Source organism: Sphaeramia orbicularis, chromosome 21 (assembly GCF_902148855.1).
Source record: "Sphaeramia orbicularis chromosome 21, fSphaOr1.1, whole genome shotgun sequence".
NCBI lineage: Eukaryota > Metazoa > Chordata > Actinopteri > Kurtiformes > Apogonidae > Sphaeramia > Sphaeramia orbicularis.
In genome coordinates this window covers 29,485,002-29,512,777 of record NC_043977.1, presented here as the reverse complement: position 1 = coordinate 29,512,777, position 27,776 = coordinate 29,485,002, and the positions used below count along the sequence as shown (strand labels likewise).

The following is a 27,776-nucleotide window of genomic DNA, read 5'->3' as shown; positions in this document are numbered from 1 at the left end:
CTCCATATCTAGCTGCTAAATATGAAACAACATCATCTAATTGTTAATATACTATATACAAAACTTGCAGTTTACAGAGAACTTATGAATTCCACAACTTCGGGACCATGACATCACTGTATTTTCATTTTTGCATTATAGCTTCAGTTGATAAAAGGAGATTTGTTTGTGTTTTTGACAGTCTGCTCAGTTACACATACTTTTATTGAAATGCACAAGTACAAATCAAGGAACTTGTACTTGGCTTTGTGTGAAATAAATTTACATATTTATAGGGACTGAAGACTTTCCTGTTTAGACAGGCTCTTTATGGCCCACCATAATGTTTCGTTTTACATGTAGTATTTTATTTTAATGTAGTATTTTATTTATTGATTGATTTATTCTTAATGTAGGACTTTCTTTTCTCTGTAGCACTTTGAGATTCCATTGAATGAAAAGTGTTTATAAAGGCAATTTTTCAATATTGTTATGATAATGATGATGATAATGATGATGATTATTATTATTAGTAGTATTATTCGTATTAGTATATGTGCAAATTTGTGTATTTTTATATTAATACTTCAGCTGACACTCAAAGCAAACAGCAAAGAACAGCAAAAATTATTTAACTGCACACAATAATAAATCTGAGCTTTCCTTGAGTATTTCTATTTCATGGTTCTTTACACTCATACTGTTATACTGTTTATACTACTTCAATATATCTCAGAGGAAAATATCACTTTTCAGGTTCAGGTCAGTTTGTGAAGAACTGAGGGATTAATTCCTTTATCAGCTGATGAAATTCTCCTCAAATTAAAAAAAAAAAAAAAAAAACTCTGGCATTTGTCTTTACCTTTAGATCATCCATGATCATATCTCAAATGATGATCTAATAGAATATGATGCATGTCTGTAGATTAAACTACCATCAGTATGTAAAGTCGGTCCAATGAGCTCAAACTTAAACATATGCAGCAGGAGAATGAGTCCAAAAACATCTGCTGCACAGTGACTACTTATATTTTTCATAATAATAATAATTTCCAGATTTAGCAGCATGTTTTACCCAAGTGCAATATGGATACTGAACACATTACAGTGACAGTACCTCAAATAAGGATATACATTTAATATATAACCTCAGTGTCCAGCCAGGGTCAAAGTGCAATATATATTTATCTCTACCGTTTCTTGGTTGGTTGACATGCTTGTTTTTATTCTGTATATATATTTACACTTTTTTTTGCAACCGTTTTGCACTATGCACCACAAGAGAGTTGTCTCTTTTAATTTCGTTGTACATATGTATAATGACAATAAAGGCATTCTATTCTATTCTATTCTATTCTATTCTATAATTCTTACATACTTTTATTTAGTATTTCTCACACCTTCCACTACTGGGTATCCATCTCCTGTTTGACGTGCATGAATGTAGGGAATTAATTGGTCTCATTTCTATCCAAGTGGATTTTCCTGAATTTAGAACAAACAATTCCTTCAACTTTTACCTTCATGTAGTACATGAAGACCTCAGCTGCCATACTCATCTCCAGTACCCCGTGTACTATGAGTTTACAGTATGCTGCCAGCAGATTTCTTCGTTTGTGCAGATCCTCCAGCTTCATCTCCACCTCGGAGTTTTCGCTGTCTGACGGAGCCAGATGGAATTGATGCACGTTGAAAAGGAAGGGGAAAAGGGAGTAAAGATGTGAAGTGGTTGAGAGGGAAAGAAGGGAAAATGGGGTAAAGTAAAGAGGAGTGATTAATCATGAGAAATCATAAAACAGAACGGAAAGAACAAAGCTGAGGCGGGAAAGAGTGTTTCAGTCACTTTGAGGACAATGGCTTTAGCAGGTGGAAATCAAAGATAACATAAGAGTAGAGTTATGGTTGTGACACCATGTGGCTTCAATCTTTCACAAGGCTAATAAAATAGGCTCGGAGGTGAGCCAGAGTTAATGGAATTTTCTCACGGAAAGAGATTGCCCTGATTTTATGATTTAACTCAGTGCCCTTGCCCTCTGAGTGATCTCTGATCCAGCAGCTAATAGAAAACACTGTCTATATAACAAAACCGTTACCAGGCAAATCCAATAAAACAATAGCTTTTTATTACATGTTCAAAAACCAATAATCCCATATCGTATTTGGTTGAACATTTAAGAGATTCCCACCAGGACAGTTATTGACTTCTCTGGACTATGCTTTATTTGGATGTAATATGTCTCTGAAAGTAGAAGTTATTGTAAAGATAATAAAATGTTTTAGTTGTAGTCAGCCATGAATGAATTCATAAGTTTACCGTCAGGACTTTGCGCAGACAACACCCATATGCATTTCCAACATGTCAGTCTTGTTTTTCGCATTTAGAACAGACAGGAACGAACTGGAAACATCAATTTACAGGCTGCACCACTTTGCATTACAAAGTCAATCGTGCTTTCATATAAATTAATCAGCCCAGTTTCAGTCTAAGGATGTTAACAGCGTGACCTTTGTAATTGCGGGTCAATTGTCAGGTCAGGTTGAAAATCACTTTTACAGACAGCAGGCAGGCTCTGTGGTGGGTTATTAAGCCAAATGTGTGTCCGTGCATTTAATATCTGCATCTTTTTACCACTGTAAGCTGCTTCAGTCAGTCCAGGCTTCACTCACTATGTTAAAACCCCAGAATGTGCAGAGAACTGACAGAGTGACAGTGCCATCTACTGTGGAAGAGTCAAACCTGCTGCCTGGAGAGAAGTTTGTTCCAAATGGGGGAAACAGATTCACAGAGTTTGAGCTGTGATCCTGCTAAATGTGAAAAGACTCAAGACTGGAGGTGGACTTTTCAACACCATTACACACCCTTTATCTAGATCCGCAATTAAATCACACACATTAATCAGATCTGATCGGTGCTTAGAGGACTATGTAACACATCTAACCTAGCACCATTTGCTTATCCTATTGTCAGATTGTCTTGATTACTATAATACAAGAAAATTGGGTTATATTTCAGAATATTTCAGTGTGTTTTGTTTGTTCAACTTGGCTCCGATAGAGGCTGATGGCTAATATTAGGCATCACAACTGGAATCACTTACTTTGAAGAAAAATAATTGCTTAAATATTAATAAACAGACGGATTTTTACAGTTGTTGTTGATGTTCAGTTCCAGAAACAGTTGATTAGTTCCTTTTAACTTATTTGTTTGATGGAGATTTTCATTTCAACACTTCATCCTGTTTCTTATACAGTCAAAAATAGATAATTCCTGACATGACTAATGCTTTTTCCTGCTCCAAACTATTCTTATTACACTGGCTTTTAAAAATCCAGTATCGGTCGACCTCCGGTTTCCACATTTGCAGGTTTTCGTCCGTGCAATATGATGATACAAACACTGCACCAACAGCCCTACTGGAAGGAAGTCAAATATTCTGAAATAAAACTAAATTGAGTTGTATTATAGTAAGCAAAACAATCTGCCAGTAGGATAAGCACATTTTCCTTGGCTGGATTCCTTAACCCTTATAAAATTAAATAAAAACTGCCAAAGTTGTAGTAAGTTGTGCTTATTAAAGTAATGAAAACACAATATTCTTAAATTGGGAAGTTGTGTAAGTGGTCTCACTCTTAAATTAAGGAAAACACTCGAAAGGTTTGAAAGCTTAAGGTCACTGTTATTATTGAAATATATGTATCCAAGTTCAGAGCTCTAAAGTGGTGGAGATTTCAACACTCACTGCACTCAAAAACCTTTTGAAATGGACTGTTATTTCTATTTACTGTGTCTATTTATTGTCTCTTCGCTATTTAACTAATGAAACAAATGTGATGTAACAAAGGTAGGATGTGTTAAGTCGTATATTTTAGATATAGTTTAGGTTACCTCTTATTTATGTGGGCTGGAACATGTTATTACTATATAACACATGTACTTTTCCAAACATACGTGTTAGTGAATCCATATTTTTTATATACTGTCATATACTTATTGTGAGCTCCTATTCTCACTCTCCATCTAAAATAACTCCTTTATATTTCACTCCTATTTTAATTGCTGGTGAACAAACTGAAACTGAATGATGTGACCATTATGGATGATGTTACTTATGCAGTTTACATTGTTTTTTGAGTATATTCACACAATTTTTACTGCTGAAGTCATGCTCATTGATGCATCTCTACACATTTTTTCCCTCCATAATTCCATAATTGTCTACTCTGACCCCACACTGACTTTATATTGGCTAAAATAACACACCTTAAAACTGTTTTTTTTTTTTTTTTTTTTTTAATGTTTCTGATCTGAGTCCTAGTTGTCGCCCCAGACATAAATCAGTGGCATAAAATTATTGGAATTAATAGTGAAGGTATAAATCTAGATCATGGGTCAGCAACCATTGCTATCTTAAGAGCCATTTTAGGACAGAAATAGAAAAAAAAATCTGCCTGGAGCCAAAAGATATCCTTATGTGTTTTACCTTAATCAAAGTTTCAGTGCATGTGTAGAACTACAAATACATTACACAACTAAACTAAAGAAACTGTGAAATTCGTCATTATTGAGTTGAGCGGCAAACATTGACTGGTAGGTGAATGCTTTCTTTGCAACTGAATAAACAGATGAATACCTTCAGTGTCAAAAAATGTAAAATAGTCTAATTTTTTTTACTATTACAACTACTCTTTGATTCATTTGGAGTGTAGTTTACATTTTGATAACTGCATAACATCAGAATAACTTTATGGTTGTGAAAATAATAGCAGAATGTGTTTAAAAAAAAAAAAAAAAAAAAAAAGTAGTGTTTCCATGTTTTTTGACAAAGCCACATGGAGCCACTTGAGAAGGGCCCAAGAGCCAAATCTCCTGGGAGCCAAAGAATGCCCACCCCTGATCTAGATGTACTGAGAGTGTGATTACAGTCTCACCCCTGCTTTGGCCATCGAAGTCTGAGCCGACAAATGTGTGTGTGCATACAAAGGTCAGCAGCGCCCTCTGCAGTTTGGGGCTGGGAGTGTAGAGCAGTGGACCACAGGAGGTGGGGTCCCACACTTGTAACTGGTAGGAATGAGCTGTCAGGACATCACAGATGCCCAGAAACGCCTAAAAATGAAATATAGTGAGTTGTTTTTTGTTTTGTTTTTTTATATTTACCAAACCATTTAACCTTTTGGCCAGAGGCATCGGTCTGTGTTTCCTGTCGTACCTGTTGCCTCACACTGTGGTCGGAGTGGGTCAGACAGTGATGACATCTCTCACAGAACAGACGTAGCTGCAGCCTCTGGACCACAGCTTTCTCCTAAAAATACAACATAAAACATGTTATAGTGTTTTTAGAGAGTAGCAGGAGATGAACATGGAGGTAATATGAAATGAAAACAAACAATACAGGTTATACATTATATAAGTGAATCCACCAGAGTGTGAATGTGAGAGTGAATAAATAATGGATCAATAATGTAAAGTACTTTGGTTGCCTTGAAAAGCACTATAGAAATCTAATCCATTATCATCATTATTATCATAATCCCAAATCTTTTCAGCTCAAGATTTTATGTCTCCTCTGGAAATTTACAAAAATACATATTAAATTGTTATATTCTCTACATTTTTACAGACTCTTCCACCATCACCATCCGAAAGCCAGTTTTTCACACATTTCATACCTTGTTGTTAAAAAAAAAGAATAAACTAAACAACAAATGATCAAAAACAGCCAAAGTGACCAATAAAATGAACAAAAATGAATAATAAACCAAAAAAAAGTAACGTGAATTTAAAAAAGCCACAAACTGAACAAAACTGAAGAAAAAATAAAACAAAATAAAAAAAATAAAAAAAAAAATGTAGGAAAATAAACAAAATAAGCAACTAAATGAACAAAAAATAAAATATTTACAAAATAATAAATAACATGAAAAAATATTTAAAAAAAAAAATCTGACTAAAATGAAGTAAAAATAAAGAATAAAATAAGTAACAAGTATTTGAATTTGAGCCCAGTAGTTTTTGTTTTGGGCTCTTTATATTATTTCATCTTGTTGAGTCTTTCATGTTGTTTTTGTCAGATGTCTTACCTCTCCTCTGCATTTCATATAAGTGACCATTTAGACAAAGAGAAGAACCATCCTCTACCATTTAACCTCATAAAATAAATCTATATGCTATATTATTTTTTATGTATTTCACTTAGCAATATACTGTCTTGTTTATATACAAAGCAATTTAAGTGAAGGATAATGACACACTTCTTTGCCAGTCTGTTCATCATTATGTATCCATTTTGACACATTTGACACTGAATGAATGTTGAAGCTAAAATATATCATAGTTTAAATACATCACTATCAATAACACATGTACTTCTACAAGAAAATAAGAATTTTATGCATAAATCTATGCTTTGCAGCCAAATAAAACCAAAAGATATTTCTTAAATTAATTACATTTCTTTACTGGTGTAAAAATCCTGCATCAAATATGTTGTTCAGGTTCTCAATGAATCAGATTAAATTCATCTTAGTACACTGAGAAATAAATAGAGGCAACTTACTCTAGTTTCAGTGCTTGTGCTGAGAGACCAGAGCATAGAATAACACAGACACTGCAGTAGCTCCAGTAGAACCTTCAGACAGAAGAAAAAAAGAAGAGTTTGAGATTTATGAAACACTGAATAAATGTACAGTAGATAAAATTTGTACAAACTTTTGGTGAAGATAAATCAGCAGAGCTTATACTTTGATGCAGTGGTAAAATTTAAACAGCAATATCAGTAATTTCACTCAAGTACAGTACAAATTTGGAGTTCCTGTACTTGAGTATTTTGATGTTTTCCCACTACATTTATCTGAAAGAGTTGGATACTTTATATATTGAGGTTTTCACCCACTCCCTCTCCAGTGAACTGAAAAGTTTAAGTGTTTCCTTTGTGGATGGAGAAAATTCTCTTCCTCCTTGAAATAAATAAACTATAAAAACCATCCAGGATTTGCTGGATGGTTATTTATAGTAAACTAAAAATGTTAAAAAAAAAAAAAAATCAAAAAGGTCCTCTCTTGAATGTCTGGGTTGTCCTTTCTTTGCTAATGTAGAGACTTTACATATAACTGTGTAACATGGAAGACTTCATGGAAAAGGACACTCTCCCTAAGGCATCAAAAACACAATTATTTCTATCCTCAAGTAATTACATTCTAAAGAAAACATAATTCTGAATACTCCATTTCTGCCAGTAGATCCCAGTACAACAGGGGTGTCAAGCTCATTTAGTTCAGGGGCCACAAACAGCCCAATATGATCTCAAGTGGATCAGACCAGTAAAATAATAACCTATAAATAATGACAACTACAAACTTTTGTCTTTGTTTTAGAGTGAAAAAAATAAAATTACATTATGAAAATATTTACATCTACCAGCTATCCTTTAGAAAAAATCTGAATAACACGAGTAACTATGAACCTGAAATTTCTAAAGGAAAATAAGTGTAATTTTAATAATATGTTAATGTATTCAGTCATTTTAGCAATTTACAAATTCATCCCATGAGCAGGCTTGAACCCTTTTGTGGACTGGTTTTGGATCACAGAATGTATGTTTGACAACCCTGCACAGTGCATAAAGAAAGGATGTGAATAATGCTTCCAGTGGTTCTCTGGGTTCATCGGTGACGTTACTGTATATATAATTTTGTGTGTAGATATGTGTATATAGGTGTACATGAGTGTCTCCCCTGTCCAACCTGTGGTATGTTCAGCATGTGCACAACTGTAAACAGTATTTATACCTTTTTTGTTTTGGTCTTTATTTTTGATTTTGCTCTCATGTGCTTTGTTTGTGCTCCACTCTTGCTGCTGTGAATTTGGAATTTCCAGTTGTGGGACTAATAAAGGAATATCTTATCTTATCTTACCTGAGGGGGTGGTCCTCCCTGAACACTCTCTATTGACAGGAGAGGAGACAGCAGCTCGAACAGACTCCACTGAGACAGGTCATGACAACTACAACGACATAGAGGGAAACAAGAACATACAGACAATAAATACGTGTCACCAGAAGAATATTCACATGTTACTGTGAACTGTCAGTACACTTACTTGTGAAATGCTCTGAGTTTCCTCAGTGTGGTTAAAATCTCTCCTGTTTTTTCCTCGTCGGCAGAGAAACTGTCCTCCTGTGACAAAGAGGCAGAGGTCAATGTTTACCTTCTTTCCTAAAAGTGTTAATATAATATTGTCGTACCACAGGCTCTGGAAGACCAACCAGAAGAGTCCACAGAGGTGCATAAGTCCCTTTTAAAACCAAAGGAAATCTATCGTATGATGTATCACTTATTTGTTTTTGTATGTTATTATCTGTTATGTCGTTTTTTTTTTTTTACTTCCCTAGAGTCTGAGGATATAGATTAGCAATTTTTGCGGTAATGCAGCATGTTAGCATCTTTACTTATATTCCTATTAGATTAACAAAGTAAATTAAAAAAAAACAAATGTAATCATTATTTTACTAGCATATGCATCTTGTGACACCTCACTATGTCCTAACACTCTATATTGAATATAATCTAACGGCTACAAATGTCCAGTATCTTTTGCTGCGCAGGTGTCCTGGATGAAAAATCTAAGTATGAAATTAATTGTTTTGCGTCTCTAAATCACAGGTCACACAAATAAATACATGCACAAATACAGATCAAGAATATAAAGTTGGGATTATAAGTAAAAAATTCTGTTTTGTTCTTTTCGCTAAATGCATAAACGATAGTGCTGTGGTTTCAGGACTCACCACAGACTTCCAAAAATTCTATTCTGATTCCATCCAATCAAGTATTAGTTCAGTTAATGATATTTCAGTTAAACACTAACTTTGCTTTGAAATCAATGACTCTCAGCAAAACAATACTTTAAACTGTACAAAGAACCTTCTAACTTGGAGCATCATTGAAAATCTTAATTTTTATATTGACAACTACGATAACTGTACATTTTATTTAGCAAAGAAGCCCCAAAAGTGCTTTTTTAGTACACATGTGACTAACAGTAGTAGTGTATACTCATCCATAGAAAAATGCAATAAATATCAGATTGTATTCATCATTCTAATGAAAATAGATAGAAATCAGAGGTTGTTTTTAAATCCAGCCCCAAAATATGAGGAAACAAAATTAACAAAATGAAGTTAAACGCATCCTTTCCTAAACTACCACAGAAACCTCAGCAGTCTTGTCCACCAGACCTTGACTGAATCCTCCAGCAGTACTTTGAGTTTGTCAACCCACTGTTGGATCATGGAGTCTCTGGCAGTTTGAGCGACAGAGCACCAGGATGCCCCGTCCGCACACAGACTGAGGTATGAGCGGGCTGCAGCTTCCAGAACATCAGGGCCTGAGTGGAGCTCCAGGACAGCCCCCACCTCTGCCAACAGGCTGGACACCACCTGAAGGAGATGGAACCATACGTGCAGAGTGAACCGTTAATTATCCATCCCAACAAGAAAACTCATTCAGTGTTCACTTGAACTTTAGAAAAATGACTCTAGAATTTATTCTATTCAATCATTCATTCATCGTCTGAACCCGCTTCATCCTCACTAGGGTCACGGGGGTCGCTGGAGCCTATCCCAGCTACTTATGAGCGAAGGTTGGGTACACCCTGGACATGTCGCCAGTTCATCGAAGGGCTGACATGAATGAATGAATTAATTTATTTTAATTTCTGTAAAATAATGTTTATTTTAGAAATGAAATCAATTTGGAACATTTCAGTTGAAAAGTTTTTATTCCTTTCTCTACTTTGTTGAAGATACTGGAGTTAGTTCTTGGTCAAAAAATTGTTAAATCTCATTGAAAAAGAATTATTTGCAAGTTTGTCACTGACTGTCCCTGAGGATTGAATGCATTTACATAATCTATTAAAAGACCTGCGAAAGGATCTCACACAAGGTAACTCAGTATTTTCTTCTAAATCTCAAATTTTTTGGAATTTGATCTAATTCTTTATATTATGTTGTTTTTGTCTAAAGTTTTGGATTTTACTCATTTTGTAGTGCTTTATTGGAAAGAACTTGGTAACTTAATTTTAGAAATGCTCTATAAATACACTGATAAAATAAAACAAATCTAGTTAAATGCCAAATTCGTGTTATTGCTTCTCAACTGCTTTTTTTTTTTAAAAGAAGTCAATTTGGACTTGTCATTACAAGAGTACATAGAACTCATTTGTAATCAAAAGGATTCGCATCATTTATTTTCCTTTGTTTCTGGCAGAAGTTGAAACTCTGGGATGCAGACCTGTGTGTTTTCAGCCTCGGGGCATTCAGGATTGAAGTACTGAGGAATCTTCATCAGAGAGACCACGATGTCCCAGCTATGTGAAAACTGTCCAAATGCAATATAATGGGAGACGTTACGGAGACACAGTGATAAACAGACATCTGAATGCTTTAATAAGGATTCAATATGACACATTTTGTCATAAGTAGACAGGGTCTGCTCCTGTCTACTTAGGTGCACTAATAAAAGCTTATGTCGCCCCACGACCACTCCGCTCGTCTGGGGAACGTAGTCTGGTGGTCCCCAGACCTTGTACAAGACAATCCAGGCTCTTTTCATGGGTCGTTCCACGTTGGTGGAACGCTCTACCAAGTGCTACAAGAACAGAGTCATCCCTGCCTATCTTCAAGAAGCTCCTGAAGACCCAGCTCTTCCGAGAGCACCTCCTGTCCTAGCACTTTCAAACATTCCATTTTAAATATTCTAATAAGGTTTTTCCCAGGACAACCACAGATTCTTTCACGATTACCTCTGGACCTGCTGCGGTGGTCCGGCCTCTTCCCTGCCCTCATCATCACCACTCACTTATCCTCAACCGCCTCCATGTGTCTCCCCCTACTCCCCCCTTCTCCCCCTCTCCCCCAGTCCCTATCTCTATCGCTCTCTCTTTTTCCCCTTCTCTACTCTCTCTCTTTAACCCCAACTGGTCAAGGCAGACGGCCATCCTCCAGGAGTCTGGGTCTGCTCGAGGTTTCTGCCTGTTAAAGGGAAGTTTTTCCTCGCCACTGTCACCAGTCACAAGTGTTTGCTCCTGGAGGATTCTGTTGGGTTTCTGTAGAATTGACTTAGAGTCTGGTTCTGACCAACTCTATATATAAAATGTCAAGAGATAACTTTCTTGTGATCTGGCGCTATATAAATAAAATTTGATTGATTGAGTGATTTAATTGGTTTTCCCCTGTAAGTCGCTTTGGAAAAAAGCGTCTGCCAAATGCGTAAACATAAACATAAACATAAACATTTTATAACATCAACTGAATGGAATAAATACCTTAGACAGTAACTTAGGAAGCACCACAAGGAAATGTTCAGTGAGTTTTGCACAGTCATCAGTCTGCTGTTTCTTTTCTCTGGCGCTCATTACCTGGAACAAGTCAAACACAATGTGATACTTAGGTTGGGTGTTTAGTATTGATATTGCATTAGATTTGAGGCGATGTTATATATTTTTTGTAAGTATTTTATTTTGGAGGATTTTTGTTGATAACATAAAATTCAAGTACAGATATGACACAGTAGACATGGTCCAAACATAGACCAAAACAAGACAACAAAATAAACACAAAGACTGCCAGTTCATAAAAGATTTCAGTAAGTCAGTCCATCAGGTAGTAAAAGTGTTCATTAAGTGTCAGGAGCTATCCATGAGGTGAAGACTGCAAATGGACACTGAGTGTCCAAAGGAAGGTCCTAAAGTGCCATCTATATCCAGAGGACAAAGCAAGAAAACAAACAGCAGAGAGGTACAGCACAGAATAGTTTGATGCACTAGAAAAAAACTAGATGCTTGAATTAAGCAAAAAAATCTTGAATTAAGCCAAAAACAAATCTGCCAATGAAACAAGTGAAAATTATCTTGGTAAGATTTCTTGAAATAAGATTTTCAACATCTGTTGTCTAAAAATAAGTTATTGTATCTCACTGAAAAGTTACTCTTTAGGTGATTATATCCTATTTTAAGCGTGATGAGATAGTTTGACTAGAAATGAGAAAAGTAAACTTGGTAAGATTTTGATTTTTGCAGTGTGTGCCTAGCTTGACACTGTATCTTTGTCTGTGTTGATAAAATCAATAAAAGGGACCCCATATTTTAAGAAATTTGGTGTGGTTGTCTGAGCGATGTTATATTCTTGTCTTCACTAGAATAACCTCCCACCTTTTTCACTCCAGTCCTCCCTACCAGCGCTGGTCCCTCTGAGGCCTGACGCACTGAGGCCACCATGATCTCCACAAGCACCGCTTCTTCTGAGCGAGCAAGACCTGCACACAACACAAAAGTACACTATATGGCCATGTTCATACGGCCAAGTTTGGTGCTCAGATTTATTCATCAAGTTTGCTTTGACAGCAGCAAAAATAAACACGGAGGCCACTCACTGAAGCAAGCATTTACAGTTTCATTTCTAAGGTGATGAGCGGGGGATGCAACCAAATGACATGATGACTGATTGACTCCTTCCAGGGTTCCTACAGGTTTCTTCAAGTTAAATTTAAAGGAGTGATATTTTGCTTTTTTTTATTTTTTTAATCGAATTATGCATTTTAAAACATTTCTCTGTGGTCTGCATAAACTGTAAATGCTATGCTTGGGTCTGAATTCTTCATTAATTAAACTCCACAGGTCCATCTTCAACAATATTTCTTAATAATGACACCAGAAAGGTCGTTTTGAGCGCTGGCCCTTTAAATGCAAATGAGCCACTTCACACCACACCCCCTTCAGGCTGTTGGCTGTGCTGCTCTGTCCTGTTCAACCAACAACTGAATATATTAGGTAATCGGCTCAAAGTTTGGACATATTTTCAGTTTTTACTACAACCACTGCTGCTGACAAACAATTATGTCGCACTCGGAGAAATGTTCATCAGAAGTCTTGTGCAAATGTCGTGACATAACTAGTTATAGACATAACAAATAGAGCAGGAAATAAAACGGGTAGTAGAAATCCACTCAATTTTTGCCAAAATTAATATAAAGATAGCTTTGCAAGACCTGGAGGGTTCAAATTCAAACTTTTTGAACTATTAGGGTCCAAACACACAAATAAATGTACCAAAGACTAATAAAAGTGGTTTTAGCAAAATATGACCCCTTTAAGACTTTCTAAGACCTTTTTAAGTCTACATGGAACAGTATTTAATGCCCATTTCACAGCCATTCCCTTCCACTTGTGTCAGCCAGGTCTGGAATGATCTTTTCTCCAACCAGGCATTAATTTGGCCCTTCCTCATGCTTACTTTGGCTTGTGAGCTGTCCCTTAAAGTTCCCAGAAATCAGCTTTCTCGGGTGCCGCATGCAACCAATGGCTGCACGTGTGTTGGGCTGAATGTTCTGTAATCATTTCTCACCAGGGCTGCAAAGTTAGCAATAAATAATTGGTTCCTAATTTCAATATGAATTGTCAGGTTGGAACTGAGTAGATCAATGTTACTTTCTTTGCAGCTTGAACATTTCCCAAACACATTTAAACACAATACAGCCAACAAGTTAATGACAACATACCGTAACTTAAGACTTACCTTATCAAATGTAATACGCTTTAAAGACTTTTTTTAAGGTATTAAATACAGATTTGTAAATTCAAGACTTTTAAGACCCCGCAGGAACCCTGTCCTTTCAGCACAGAATTGTGACAAATTTCAATTTGAAGTGATGTAACAACACACACATATTTCCCGACCTGGAGTGTATGAAGAGTTCTGCAGCAGTATGGATGTGAATGTGGGCCAGTCCTTCAGCAGGACTCCAGCACAGTCCCACAGACTGTCCACGAGGTAGACCACATGCTGGTGCAGCTGTAGATGCACACAGGACACACATATGAGGGTTCAGCCAGCAGCTTGCTACAACCAGTGTTTTGAATTGAAAGAGCTTGTGTTGTTCACCTCAGACTCTTGGTAAAACTTTAGTAGAGCCTTCAGTCTGGCGTATGTTTGTTGTTTATGAACCTCCTCTGCATTCGATTCACCCAAAGCCTCAGATTCAGGGGATAAGGGGTTTAGGAGCCTGGAAGAGACCCACATCATGCAGGTGAATGCTGCTTTAATTTCTTTGGTCTGTTCAGTTTTGACATTAGGATGGCCTACCTTGAGTAGAGCAGCTCCCCTGCAGTGACTGCAAGAGGGCGCTGTGAAGAGTAAACAAACTGGAGAAGCTGCCTGTAATCGTCTGAACTAAGTGCATCATCAGACTTCCTGAGGAGTCAGAAGGAGTTTGACACATAACTAGTGCATAATAAAAACATATGGGAGTAATGAATTTGGGCTTCAGCCTACACCTTTTCAATCAATACTGTGTTTTGTTTGGTTGTTTGGCTTGTTGTGAGCCGTTGTCTTCAACAGTTAATGTTTAAATAGATATCCATGCATGCTGTATGTATGTAGAAAAGTATATATACATTTCCTTTTCTTTGTGCTTTTACTTTTTATTTATTTCAAGACTGAAATCCTCAATCAGTCAAAACTACCAGGTGACCCACCGGGAGATGAGAACCAGTAGCTTCATGGTCTGCACTGCCACTTCATTGTCCTTATCCAGAGTCATGGAGATCAGCCGGTCCTGAAGAAGACCCAGTAAACGATAAATTATTCAAGATAATGTCTGCACTTATTACATTTCACCTCTGCACATCTACACCTCGTAAGCCTCTTTCAGCTCAGTTACCTTGAACCGGCTCATGAACAGGTCTAGTTTAGGCAGGAGCTGAGCATCTCCATACAAATCTTGCAGAGCTAACACACACTTGAGACGCACATCAGGTATCTGAAAAACGACATACATGTTATTGAAGAGGCAACATACAAAGCATATAGCTTGTCTCTTAGGTCATTTCTGACATCATCAGTTTTGTTGTAATGGTTATAATTACCCCGCCCCCTGAAAGGGAGGCAAGGGGCATTGTTTTTGGTTCAGTTTGCTTGTTTCTTTGTTTCTTTGGTGTTAACACTCTAGCAGCAAAACTATTTGGTTGAATTCATACCAAATTGGGCTTTTAGATTACCAGTGACCCAGAATAGATCTCATTACATTTTGGGAACAGCAGGTCAAAGTTCAAATTTTTTATGATTTTTTTTTTTTTTTTTTTTTTTTTTTTTAATTTTCCCCATTTACTTATAATGGGCAAAATGTCAAATGTCTGTAGCAGCAAAACTATTGGTTGGATTCATACCAAATTTGGCTTATAGATTGCCAGTGACCAAGAACAGATGCCATAATATTTTGGGAAAAGTAGGTCAAAGTTTGAATTTTTTATTCCTTTTTTAAATCTTTTTTTTCCCCATTTACTTATAATGGGTGAAATTCCAAATGTCTACAAAAACATACATTTTGTTTAAATTTACTTCAAACTTGGCACATATACAGAGGCAACTGATATGCTGACATCAGCACACGCATACACATGATGACATCAGCTGGATCTATGCCAAAATAAGCTACAATATGCGCGAGGGGTGGGGTTTGTTGTGCCTAGCACCACTTGTTATAATTAGCTTAGTTTTTCCACAACACTTCACGTTATGTTACATTTTTTTGCTGTGGTTTACCTTGTCATTCATCATCCAGCCCATATACTTGAGGTAACTGTCATTGAGAAACACCAAGTTGTAGAGCTTCATCCATAAACCCAACTCCTCCATACAAAGGGAGCGTATTTCTGGTAGCACATCACTGCCTCAGAGCAAACACACACACACACACACACACACACAGGTAAGTTCTGAATTTAATTTGATAATTTGATATAACTGTGATAAACTCTCAAATCAACAATGACAGGAACAGTTAAATGTACCGATATCTCTTCAGGAAAACCCCTTTAAAGATGATGTCCATCATACTTTCTATCTCAGCTCTCTTCTCCTGAAGCTTGAACCAAATGAAAAAGGCCACAGAATGAGGAACATAACACTTACTTGCCTTTACAAAAGACAAAATCCTGTAAATTCTAGTAGTAACTACCAGTAAGAGAAAAGCACTCAAACCTCAGTAATTGTCTTCTGTATTCTCTCCAGTTGTGGTGTGCTTCTCTGTCTCATATTCTTTGTCTTCTGGACCTTGTAGAGTTTCTGATTGTTTTCGATGCCAACGCTCAGACTCAGAGCCACACCAACCAGCGAGCTCAGCAGCTTCAGCGCTTAACAGGGATGTCCAGATAAAAACCCAGAGAGTAGATTAACTTAATAAATATATCTAAGACTCTCTGTGTGTGAATGCATGTTTTTTTAACGCTTACCAGCCAGTGTGCAAGTGTGTCTAAAGGCTCGGATATAAGAGTTCGATAGCTCTGTGAGCAGAGAGATGAGGGTATTCATCAGGTAACTGTCAAATATGACACTGTGCTGACACTGAGCCACCAGGACAGACACAAAGTCACAGAACTCTGAGTGGAACCAGCGGCCGTACGGTCCGGACTGTATCAGAGGATACTCCACACTGTCCTAAATCAGAGACAGAAGACAGCAGCAATGACCTGAGGGATATATTTTCAGCTTAATCAGTATTTTGGGGCAAGAAAGAACACAAAAAGAGATCACTCAGAGGCTTAAACCAGTGGGGTCTAGGTTTAAATTTTATCAGGGAGAGAGAAAGGAATAAACTTGTTTTATTTCTGGAAACGTTCAAAGAAAAAAACAAAACAAAACATTGTTATACTCTTCAGAGAAAGTAGTATAAGCTTTATGAGGTGCTGAAACTACAAGATTTTTTTTTTGTATGAAACATTTCTTGATAGTCAAAGAAGTAATTTAATCATTCTGATCACAGTTGTATGAGAATTTGTACCTATTCTTCATCCAACCAGTTACACAATAAAGAAACAGACAGCTTGAAGTATACATATAGGAATAAAACAATTATAGTTTTAAGTGGTATGACACAGTAAACTGATATAAACTGAGCTTTAAATAAAACTGTCCAATTAGTCCAATGATGGATTAAAATAGTTAGTATCATTTGATTTACAGTTTTTAGAATGATATAGTACAGCTCTGTGGCACTTCCTGATATGACTGTCAGTATCTTAGAAACTTAAAACACAATGATCCTGCAGAACAGGTTCATCCTAACTCAGATGTGTTTCCATGCAGACTTACTTACTAGCAGCCATTTTATTATTTTAACTGTCTGAAATGGAATCCCAATTCATACAAATTTCAACACAAACCTAAAATAATTTCTGCTGCCAAAAAAGAATTAGACACAACTTGAAATAACCATACATGAAGTATTCACGTCTCATACTTAATTAACTGGAAAGTGCCCAAATGATTCTTATGAATAGGATTAGAAATGAGTGTGAATGAGTTGTTAAGAGTTTTGCAACACTGTCATATAACATGCATAATGATAAAATACACTTCTGTTTAATAACATAACATTCAATACAAATACAAAATGGAATATTATATAAGAATTATATGTTGATTATTGCTAAAAACTTGAAGATGAGGGATAAATATGCTTTGATTAATGAGGAAATATAAATGTGAATACATTACTGACCGTATCCATGGGCCATGTGACTGTGAGGATCCAAGGAAAGGCCAGAAACTTCTTATACTGCAAACCAGCAATCTGAAATACACATTTATGCAGTTTTAGTATAAAGCATTGAAACTTGTGTCTGTGAGAGACAATAAAGGAGGGATCCAGATTAAAGATCTCATACCTCATCCAATTTCTCAACCATTTTACTCATGACATCGCTGTTTTCTTTGGTCTGACACATCTCTGCTGTTACCACACCTGGTGCAAAAAAAACAAAAACAAAAGGAAACTAAACCATCTGCTGTGTATATTCTGTGTTTGATAGGTGTTTGTACATGTGTGGCAGCTGCTGACCTTTGCACCCAGAACACTGGATAAAGAAACTGATGAGGTCAAGGAGGGAGGAGTCTCTGTCCATCACATACGCCTCAATCCAGTCATCTATCACCTCCTGGTCAACCATGACGCCAAGATCAAAGAGAGAGTTTACATGAATACTGACATTCCAAAAAAATCACAAGAGTTGTAATGTTGATTTGTAACATTAGCTGCACTTTCAGATGTAAATCAGGACATGGGCTCATCCCTGTCTGGTGTATAAATACTCCTCAGCGGAATATGTCAATGTCCTGACCATAGCTGGAAGTAACGGTATAAGTCTCTCTGACACGGAGGGGTTGACACACCACATGGTTTAAGCCTCCAAATCACAACAATACACAGTAGCCCTGAGCAATAAGTCCCACTTTCATCATTATTGCAATAAAAACACATCACAAAAGGCAGCTGGAGACACAATGAATAAGAAAAAATATATTCACATGCACTCCATTACTCAGAATCTTGCAAGAGTGTCTCCTTATGTTGGACACCAAACCACCACAGAAAAATAAACGAGGGCAGGACTCGTGATAATGATGAAAAAAAAAAACCCTGTAAAGCTATTATCTACACACTAGTATTTATTGCATTCATAAGGTTATCAAATTATTGACAATTTCACTGCACATTGCACATATTCCTTATTTTACAAAGGCCACAGTCTGAGGGAGCAACTCATAATGCTCATTTTTAGACAAAAGTGTTAAATAAAACATGAGCTCTCACCTGCATTGCACTTCTGCCCATGGTGACCACCTCAAACAGAGTAACCGCCTCCACATGCCTTTGTTTTCTGTGACTGCCTCTTGCTCTGCTCACACTGCTGCAACTCGCTTTGGTGTTTGTGCGCTTGACATTCTCCGAGCCATCATGTGGTCTTTTTCTTCTTCTCTGTGGATTTTAATGTTGTGAAAAACAGTAAACAGAAGTAACACGGCATTTCTGCAGGAAACATTACCTAAACAAAAACTATTTACCAACATATCATCAACAGAAAATACCTACCACACTCTTTCGTCTGTTCTCATTCCCAGATTCATCTCCTGAATGACTGATGGCTCCAGTGGAATTTTCTCCATCACAAGAGTTCTTCCTAGATAGTCAAATAAAATGAAGCTGAGTTACATTAATACTAGGCCTATATCAAAGGTAAGGTTAAAATCACATAATTCAGTGATGCTTGATGCAAATTATGACACAGATGATTTAAGACATAAATTAATGCTGAAATCACCATATTACACTTCAGCTTTGAATAAGAATAAACAGACTGAATGACATCTATATAAATATGTGACACTCAACCATACCTGCCGTTTTGAGGATGCTCGAATCCAGACATCTAGTCATTACAATTTGACCCTTGTCAATGTCGCTTAGGCCCTTACACTGTCCATTTTGGCTGTAACAGCTTTGGGGACAATAATAGCTTTTTGCTGCTTCCAAAACATCAACTTTAAGGATTAAATGTTCACTTGCAGACAAATATATCCCACCAAATTTAACCCTTTGATGCATGAATTATGAAAACCTTAATCAAGATTTTTTTCCTGACTGTTTTTATTCCTCTTTAGGCATGAAAAAACAATGAGAATGATTTTTTTTTCTTAATTAACCTATTTTTCACAGAGTTACAAAAATCTCCACTCAACTGGACACCATATGTTTAATTTTTGAAGCAAAGAAACATGTATTTAAAACGCAATATCAAAGTGATATACTGTGTGGAAAAATATGGGGAAAAAAAGCATTTTTAATGTAGCTAATCTGATGTTTTCTCATACTCTAATACTAGTTCTTACTCACTTTATGGAGATAATATTTAAAAAAAAAAAAAAAAAAAAAAAACCTTTTTGTTTAACAAAACTGTTAATTTCAGTCTAATAACAACTAACAATTGATTTACACTCAATCATGTTACTGCAGATCAGGTTTATCAAGAGCATAAAGTTACAGTAATAGTATGAATGTCAGTGTATGGGATGGTGCATAAGTGTCCACTGTGTTGGCTGATATGGAACTAAAACAACAAATCCATGAATATACCAGAGGACAGCTGGAGAAGAACTGTCCATTGTAGTGACCAGTATGCATGAAAGGGTTGAAGTGCCATTGCAGCGAAATAATCAACACTATTGCCACTTCACTAATATTCATAATGTTATGATTGACCTTGCACATTCCTCTGTTGTCGATTATGCAAGTAATAATGTAAAGCCATAGTGACTTGATCAGTAGTGAGACACAGTCACTCATGATATATGTTATATTATTTCATGCATTAAACCATCAGTCATCCTCTATTGTAGTAAATCATCTGCAGATTCCTACTTCTGCTCTGAGAGCCTGGATGCAGCTGCAGCTGAGGGATCTGGTATCATGTCCTCCTCCTCAGATCTTTAAACAGGGTTCAGCATTAGAAGATATGATGCACTTTTGCTCTGAGGAAAAAACAGGAAACTTTTTGCAACCACATGGACCAGAATAATATCCCAACAATCCCCATAAAGGGAGGAGTTAGGTGAGAATGACATTTCTGTACAAAGATACGTGATTGTAGTCCTTATACTAGCCCAATGACAGCTAACCAAACACAGGTGAGATTAATCACTCTAATGCCCTGTCATAATGCTACATGAAGTGGACATCTGGTGTCTACAATAAAACAAAGACACAAAGAATAAAACTGCTTCACAGGTAGCTCGTTAGCCTTTAAACTTTTCCAGCTTACCCCTTTACGTTGATTCATCCTTCTGTTTATGTCCAATAAGGAGTGATTTGAAAAATGAAAGCTGTCAGATTAGTCTAAGTCTACTGTTTCCACTGACATCCTGCTTCTGTATACCAGCTCTCATAGTCAAGTTGCCGGACAGCCTAACCCGTCCCTATTGGATAAAAACTGCAATGCAATGATTTGATTGGTTCTGCGTAAACGTCACTCATTACTTTGTCCCTCCTCTGGCGACTGTGACAGACAGACGCCGTCAGGTTTGGTTTTCACTGCATACTTCAGCACTGACAACTGCCACAACACGTCACACTTTCCACACATTTCAGCTCCTATTAGTCGTATATTCATGTTATATATTAAAGTCCAGGTCTTAAAAAGCACTAAAAAACGTAAATACAGCTAACCGTATTGCTCATTCTTGCTGTCATTACCGTGTAATACGTGAAATTGACTTTATTGTTGATGCTTCTTGAGCATTTTAATTAACAGACACATTAAACTGGATAATTCAGGGGGGACTTGTATTCCCATTGCTTGAACATTTTACAAGACTTTAACAGCAGGAGGAGCCATTTACTCGAGAAAGGAAAGGAAATACAGACGTAAATAGCAACTTCCGTCTTCTTTGATAAGTTCAGAGATCGGCGAAAACTGTTACTGCGTAAAACAGAATAACATAATGGACAAATCTCGCGATATTTCTGACTGTAATTTTGACAACAGATAAGAAAAATCAAGTAGTGTTGTGTAGTGTATTAGTGTAGTTGGCAATATTATTCACATAATTAACTTTTACTCTAATTTATATGCCATGCTAAAATAAAACAAAGATGACCTGTTACTATATTAAAGTTACTTAACCCCATAAACTCTAAGTCTAAAATGCCCTCTACCTTTTTTCTAATTTTGACTATCGAAAAGGTTAGAAAATAGGTTGTGAATGAGTCTGTTTGCCCATTTTTCCAGAGCACTTTTGATCCAGATCTTTCCGAATCTGGAAATCATTTACAATTTACTGCATGTTATAATACTGCTAAAATGGCTTCTTCTCCAGCCTCTTGTACAGGTGTGAGTGAAATTACCGTAATGACCCAATAAAACCTATAAAGTACAACGTCTCAGTTTTCAGAAACCATTGGAATATTTCCAATTACACAAACAGCGAAAGAGTTACAACCATCCAAACTGCATATGTGCAGGGTGTGTCAGCGATGACACGTCAGGGTTTAAACCTGACCAACTAACTAATGTATAAAAAGATACTTAAATTATAGACTATTTTTTGTTAGCAGTGGAGCTTAAATATAAAGTTGAAAAAAAAAAAAACTAAAAAAACACACAAGTATCCAGTACCCAGTTTTTGCAAAGTCTGGCAAAAATTACTAACAATAATAAAAGCTGCAGTAATAACTTTTATGATCTCATAAAAAACAACATACAGACACAAAGAAGTGAAACAGTCCAAACTGTCAAAGAAATCATCTCAATATTGCATATAATTTATTGTTCCGCTTTAACTTAATTTTAAAAAATTACAACAGTAGTGCAAGGAGGGGATGAACACACTTATATTCATTTCCAGACAACTTGCCATAGGTATTAATATGGGCCACATTCAGAAGGACAATATAAAAACACACATAATATGTTAATGATTTACATTGCAGTATCCCAGTATCAGTCATTTGTATGAACTGAAATGTGTAGCACCTTTCGCAGTCATCTCATCAGTATCAGTTCATTTGGATGCAGGAGACTGAAGAAACCTGGTGCATCAGGACAGGAACTGGGACATGAAGGTCATGGCTGGATGAAGATCGTCTGTTAACTCCTCTGGCAGCGACAGTACCACCGATGTCAAGCTGTGAGTAATTTCTAATATCCTACATAAAGAGGAGCACATGGTAGCAACCAGAGTGTTGTTGCTTTAATAACTTCAATTCATGTAGACTTTGACTCACCAGGTGATATAGTGAGCAGCCAGCTGAGGTTCATGCCTGGAGCCTTCCTCAACTGCCAGAGACTGTTTCATCTGTTTGAAGTTGGCTTCAATCTCTTTCTTTATTTCAGAGAAAGTACGAATTCCTCTGAAAGAGCTGATGACTTGCTGCAAAGTGTATTTTAAAGCACAAAAATAGAGGAATGAAATAAACACCCAGCTTAAAGCATGTCAGAAGAATCGTCTGAAACCAGGAGAGCTGTGACTCATTTTGCTTACATATATAACCGAGAGCTGGTGGGCAATGTATTTGTGACTTCCAAGGTGCCGGATGTCCTCTTCTAGCTGTTGGCTCAACACCAGGAGCTGGTTCAGTTTGGCAATATAGGAGAAGTATTCTGCAAACACAGCACTGGCTGACGTCAACTGTACACTTATAAATGTGTTTGAGGATTGCATGTATTTTTCCACAACAAACATTAACTATGATTCGTGTTAAATTCCAACTCACATGATTTTCAGTAGTTTATTGAGTTTTCTCTGTCTTAAAGCTATTTACACTGCAATCCAACAAATGCTGGGTTTTGGAGGCTAATGCCGACACCACTATCTGGGAGTTTATCAAAGTTCATCTAAATAAACAGTTTTTACAATGATCCCTTATATGCGGTTATCCAAACACTTGTGACAAAGATATGTAATGTGACAATATTATCAAAATCTTAAGGTTGCTTAACAACCACCCTTAAGCGCAAACCTCGGCCAAGGCCAGTTATGTTATTTATGTTTGTTTAAACCTTTATTTAACCAGGTAGGACAGATTAAGAACACAATCTTATTTACAACTGTGGCCTGGCAAAAGGCAGGACCTTTTGAGGGAGAGGGAAAATGGGACTGTAAAAGAAGACAAGATTAAAATGAAACAAAACAGACAATCTAAACACTAGGCGAAGTTAACATAACTTAGTCTATGTTGGACCAATAGTCCAGTGTACCCCTTCTTCCAATGTTATTAAAAAGCAAACAAACTACAAATTACGACTGATCTATGTTTTCCTCGTTTTTGTCAAATGGATCACTTTAAACGACTTTTTCTCCTTGGCTTTTGAAACCATGTGAGATGTTTGAAGGTACTATCTTTATTCTATTGTTTTTATTTGGTAGTGGTTTATTGTTCTTATTTATCTATTTTATTTATTTATTTATGTTGTTGTTTTTAATTGTATGGCTGTTTAATCTATCTTGTATTTTATTCTTTTATTTGGGTTTTATTTATTCTTCTGTATAGCACTTTTTCTTTTTTGTACAGTTTCTATGTCGTTAAATCTATTCTGTATTTTATTCTTCTGTTTTGGTTTTAATTATTCTTCTGTACAGCACTTTGGTCCACTGCAGTTGTTTAAAACTGCTTTACAAATAAAGTTGGATTGGATTGGACTCTTACTGCTGTAACAAATTTCTGCTTCTTTGGTGACTGTTGTTGGTGGTTGATGAGTTTTTAAAGGTTTTTATTAATTATTTAGCTGCAAATGAACATGCATATTGCCCTTGAGTACAACCTTGCTGGGAGTCAGATCAATCAGTGTAACAGAAGTAAAATAAGAAAACATCTGTACATTGGTATAGTTCCTATATTAGCTTTTATTTCTGCCTTGATGTTTCGAGGCTATTGTGCTCCTTCAGCTAGTGTTGATTTTTTCATCTTTTATTCCTAATTATTTATCTGTTACAGTTCAAAGCTCTACATTAGTTGGAGCTCTTCAGTGAAGTGAAAACCATTTCTAGCTCCTGCCTCTTTTGATAGATCTGCTTGGCCCATGTCCAGCCTTTCAACCAAGTCCCATAAACATTAATGCAGTCATTTGTGCATAGTTGAATAAAAAATGTTAGATTTTTTTTTCCTGCATTATATGTAACGGCTTACATATATGCTGATATCAGAGAGCATATACCAGTATCCAATATATCTGAGGTAGGCCAATAGTAATAATATATTTCTTGGACTCTGATTTACATCCTGTAAGCAAAACAATAAGAGATACATTTGTGTTTTCCTCTTGCAGGATGTCTCACCATCCATCGGTGGCCTCTCAAGCATGTCTACAGGACTGCCTTGAATCAAGAACACCTCTACACGGGGAAACATAGCTGACAGACCCACCATGTCCAGGTAGTCCTGAAGAAACACATGAACACCCACTTAGTTGTGGTGCACACTTTCTTATTTTAAGAACTGTTTTTTTTTTTTTTTTAGTGCAGGGGAGTAAAGGATATTGCACTGCACATACAATTAATTTTGATAGCAAAATTAGATGCAATACCTCTAGCTGTGGCATTGGCTTTGGTAGATGTTCAAGGCACTGCAGCATTTGGTCAAGAATCTCTGATCCTTTAACAAGTAAACAAGTTGGAAAAGTCAGGTTTACAGGAACTGTCCTGTTGTCCAATTTTCTGTTACCCTGCCACACATACCTTGAGCCTGGAAAGTGTCTGACTCCTCTGGGCTACAGCCATGCCCTAACTGCTCCTGGAACTTTTCAATAGAAATTACAAGTTAACAGGATTAAATAGTATGTAGAGCATTTTCAACCAGTTCCTCTATCTTGGCTGTGGATGTATTAGCATATCCTATTCATGTGTGCAATAATTTCCCTTAGTGTGATGCCACCTTTGAGGGCTGATGTAAACGTCTGAAATATGACACAGACACACAATCGTGTTCTAAGATGTAACAGTAAAACAGTACAGAGTGTGAATTTGAGTAAGTCAAATGAACCTTCAGGTCCAAAACTATCTGGACAGCGATGGCATGTCCTGTACATTATCTACTAAATCCAGAAATAGACAGTATTTCAAATAAATGTATTAAAATATGCTTGTTTGTTTTTTACTATGAATACTTTAATCACAATATCATTTTTAATCTCAAATATATAGAGGCACATTTCACCAATACGTGTATTTTGCAAAACAATTTGACAGCTGACACTCACTACACAGTGGTTTAATACATTACACAATGAAGTGATTTAAGTCTCAACATCCTCTATATATCCAGCATCGTCCACTGGCATATTTAAGGATCCTTCTGTTCTTTATCTACATATACAGTTGACTGGCAATTAATATACCTTTATTGACCTCATCTGCAGATAACAGTTTTCCAGTAAGATGCCCTTATTTCTAATTGTGCAAAATCACTCTGTGTTTAAGTGCTGCTTTGCTGCTCTTAACTGCTGTGTTTTGAGAGTATGGCAAGATTCATCTGTACCAATGAAATTTTTCATGAATTCATTTTCTAATTTTGCCTTTTGTCTAGATATATGTTAAGAGCCAGTATATCAACTGATGGGAACATGTCACTTTTACACCTTTACAGATCAAAACAACTAAGACAGGGATGTCAAACTCATTTTAGTCCAGGGGCCACATACAGCTCAATATGATCTCAAGTGTACTGGACTAGTAAAATAATGGAAAAAAAAAAATCACATTATGAAAATGTTTACATCTACAAAGTAAGCTTTAAAAAAATGGGAATAACCATGAACAACCCGAAACTTCTTGAGAAAAATAAGTGCAATTTCAACACACACATGTGCAGTACAGCTCAGGGTGGATCTACAAATTCACACAACATTGAGTAACAGGCATAATATTGTTAAAATTTTATTTATTTTTCTTAAGACATTTCAGATTGTACATGGTTGTTCATGTTATTCACATTTTTTGTGAAAGGATAGTTAGTAAATGTAAACATTTTCATGTAATTTTCCTTTTTTACACGAAAACAAAGACAAAAAATTGGAGTTGTCATTATTTCTAGGTTATTATAATGGTATTTTACAGATCACTTGAGATCACAGTGGGCTGTATGTGGCCCCTGAACTAAAATGACTTTGACACCTTTGACTGTTGATATCTTCAGTGTAATTTTTGCAATTCACAAATGCATCCCATGGGCCGGATTGGACTGTTTGGCCCACGGTGACATGTTTAACACCCCTAAACTAAGATATATTATCTTATATATTTAACACCCCTAAACTAAGATATATTATCTTACATATTTATAATGTTATTTCCTCTGACCTGCCAGGGACTGCGGATAGAAAATAGCCTTTTACTAGTTCTGGCAAATTTACATTTACATTAATGTGCACTGTCCCTTTAAATAAATAAATAAAAGGTAAAAACCAGAGATGTGATGCATGGTTTGTCAGTGGCAGTAGGAGCCACCTGTCCTGTTCAGGTGAGTCTACCTGCTGAGTCTGTGCCCTGATGAGGAGGTCCAGCTGCCCACATAGACACAGCATCTCCAAGCCCACCTGCTCTGGACTCAGATGGACGGGCATCAGGGGTCTCCTCACCTGTAGCTCCACTGATATATATATTTAAAAAAAAAAAAAAAAAAAAAAAAAAAAAAAAAAAACCTCACCAAATCAATAACCCATTTTCCTTGCCAACCAATAATCCAGGACAAACACTAAGAGATAATATGATGGAGTGAGGACAGAGGGGGAGTTATCAGTGTACTGAAATGAGGCGGGTACATTTTCTCCTACATAATGCAGTTAGATTAAAACAAAGGAAAGTACACATTGGAAAAATAGTGTTTGATAAAAACAAAACACAAATGTCAGTTTTCAGACTTACCTTTAAACGCGTCATGGTAAACACACGGGTTACACAGCGGCTCTGATGTGCTTACTGCCATTATTATTACAGCGGCTTTCACACTATTCTCTAAATGTTGACTAGCTAACAAAAGCCATATGGAGACAACAGATTCCTAAGTGAAGCTGTAGAAAAACTGAAAAGGCCCTGTATATTTCTTGACTGATTCGCATCTGGTCGGAACTATGTAAGGCAGGTGCTGCGTTTACGTGTCCACCGTTCAGACGCCGCGGATAAACCCAGACACAATATGCATCCGTCCGTAACTCGTCGTTTCTTCTCGGGTTCGGTTGCTCACACGCAGCGGCATAGTGAAGATGCATCCTCTTCCTCCGGGGGATCCATGAAGCCGGTGAAAGCTTTGCAAAATAAACCGAAGCCCACGCCCTTCATAACAACAGACGTGCAGTGAACGCCCCTCACCCCCCCACACACACAGACTGAGGAGCAGCCTTTCTCAATGATGTCATGTTTTAGGGATGAGAATCGCAGCATCACTAGGTGGAGATGCAGCTTCAAGCAAAGCCTACATGT

General features: G+C 36.7%; 2 protein-coding genes across 2 annotated transcripts in view; both read right to left on the bottom strand.

Annotated features, from left to right (window-relative positions):
- The window catches only part of LOC115412110 (cohesin subunit SA-2), a 32,258-nt gene extending 11,519 nt beyond the window's left edge, over positions 1-20,739 (bottom strand). The window contains exons 1-26 of the mRNA XM_030124410.1: positions 20,627-20,739; positions 20,227-20,336; positions 18,901-18,988; positions 18,622-18,786; positions 17,869-17,965; positions 17,696-17,772; positions 17,530-17,601; positions 16,262-16,466; positions 16,011-16,162; positions 15,821-15,894; positions 15,573-15,696; positions 14,692-14,790; positions 14,507-14,586; positions 14,115-14,222; positions 13,914-14,034; positions 13,709-13,823; positions 12,185-12,288; positions 11,300-11,392; positions 10,267-10,353; positions 9,213-9,413; positions 8,075-8,151; positions 7,891-7,978; positions 6,534-6,605; positions 5,187-5,279; positions 4,909-5,083; positions 1,500-1,639 (exon numbers count right to left, since the gene is read on the bottom strand). Of these exons, the coding sequence (XP_029980270.1) occupies positions 1,500-1,639; positions 4,909-5,083; positions 5,187-5,279; positions 6,534-6,605; positions 7,891-7,978; positions 8,075-8,151; positions 9,213-9,413; positions 10,267-10,353; positions 11,300-11,392; positions 12,185-12,288; positions 13,709-13,823; positions 13,914-14,034; positions 14,115-14,222; positions 14,507-14,586; positions 14,692-14,790; positions 15,573-15,696; positions 15,821-15,894; positions 16,011-16,162; positions 16,262-16,466; positions 17,530-17,601; positions 17,696-17,772; positions 17,869-17,965; positions 18,622-18,786; positions 18,901-18,988; positions 20,227-20,276 (2,757 nt within the window). The 5' untranslated portion in view covers positions 20,277-20,336; positions 20,627-20,739. The remainder of the gene's footprint in view (positions 1-1,499; positions 1,640-4,908; positions 5,084-5,186; positions 5,280-6,533; positions 6,606-7,890; positions 7,979-8,074; positions 8,152-9,212; positions 9,414-10,266; positions 10,354-11,299; positions 11,393-12,184; positions 12,289-13,708; positions 13,824-13,913; positions 14,035-14,114; positions 14,223-14,506; positions 14,587-14,691; positions 14,791-15,572; positions 15,697-15,820; positions 15,895-16,010; positions 16,163-16,261; positions 16,467-17,529; positions 17,602-17,695; positions 17,773-17,868; positions 17,966-18,621; positions 18,787-18,900; positions 18,989-20,226; positions 20,337-20,626) is intronic.
- Positions 20,740-22,112: 1,373 nt separating this feature from the next.
- On the bottom strand, positions 22,113-27,655 carry LOC115412368 (uncharacterized). Its single transcript, XM_030124836.1, has 8 exons — positions 27,222-27,655; positions 26,828-26,946; positions 25,038-25,098; positions 24,887-24,954; positions 24,639-24,741; positions 22,845-22,963; positions 22,588-22,733; positions 22,113-22,509 (listed from the first exon to the last, which is right to left on the bottom strand). Exons 1-8 carry the CDS (start codon positions 27,280-27,282, stop codon positions 22,401-22,403), a joined length of 786 nt encoding a protein of 261 aa, XP_029980696.1. The 5' UTR covers positions 27,283-27,655; the 3' UTR covers positions 22,113-22,400.
- Positions 27,656-27,776: the final 121 nt, after the last annotated feature.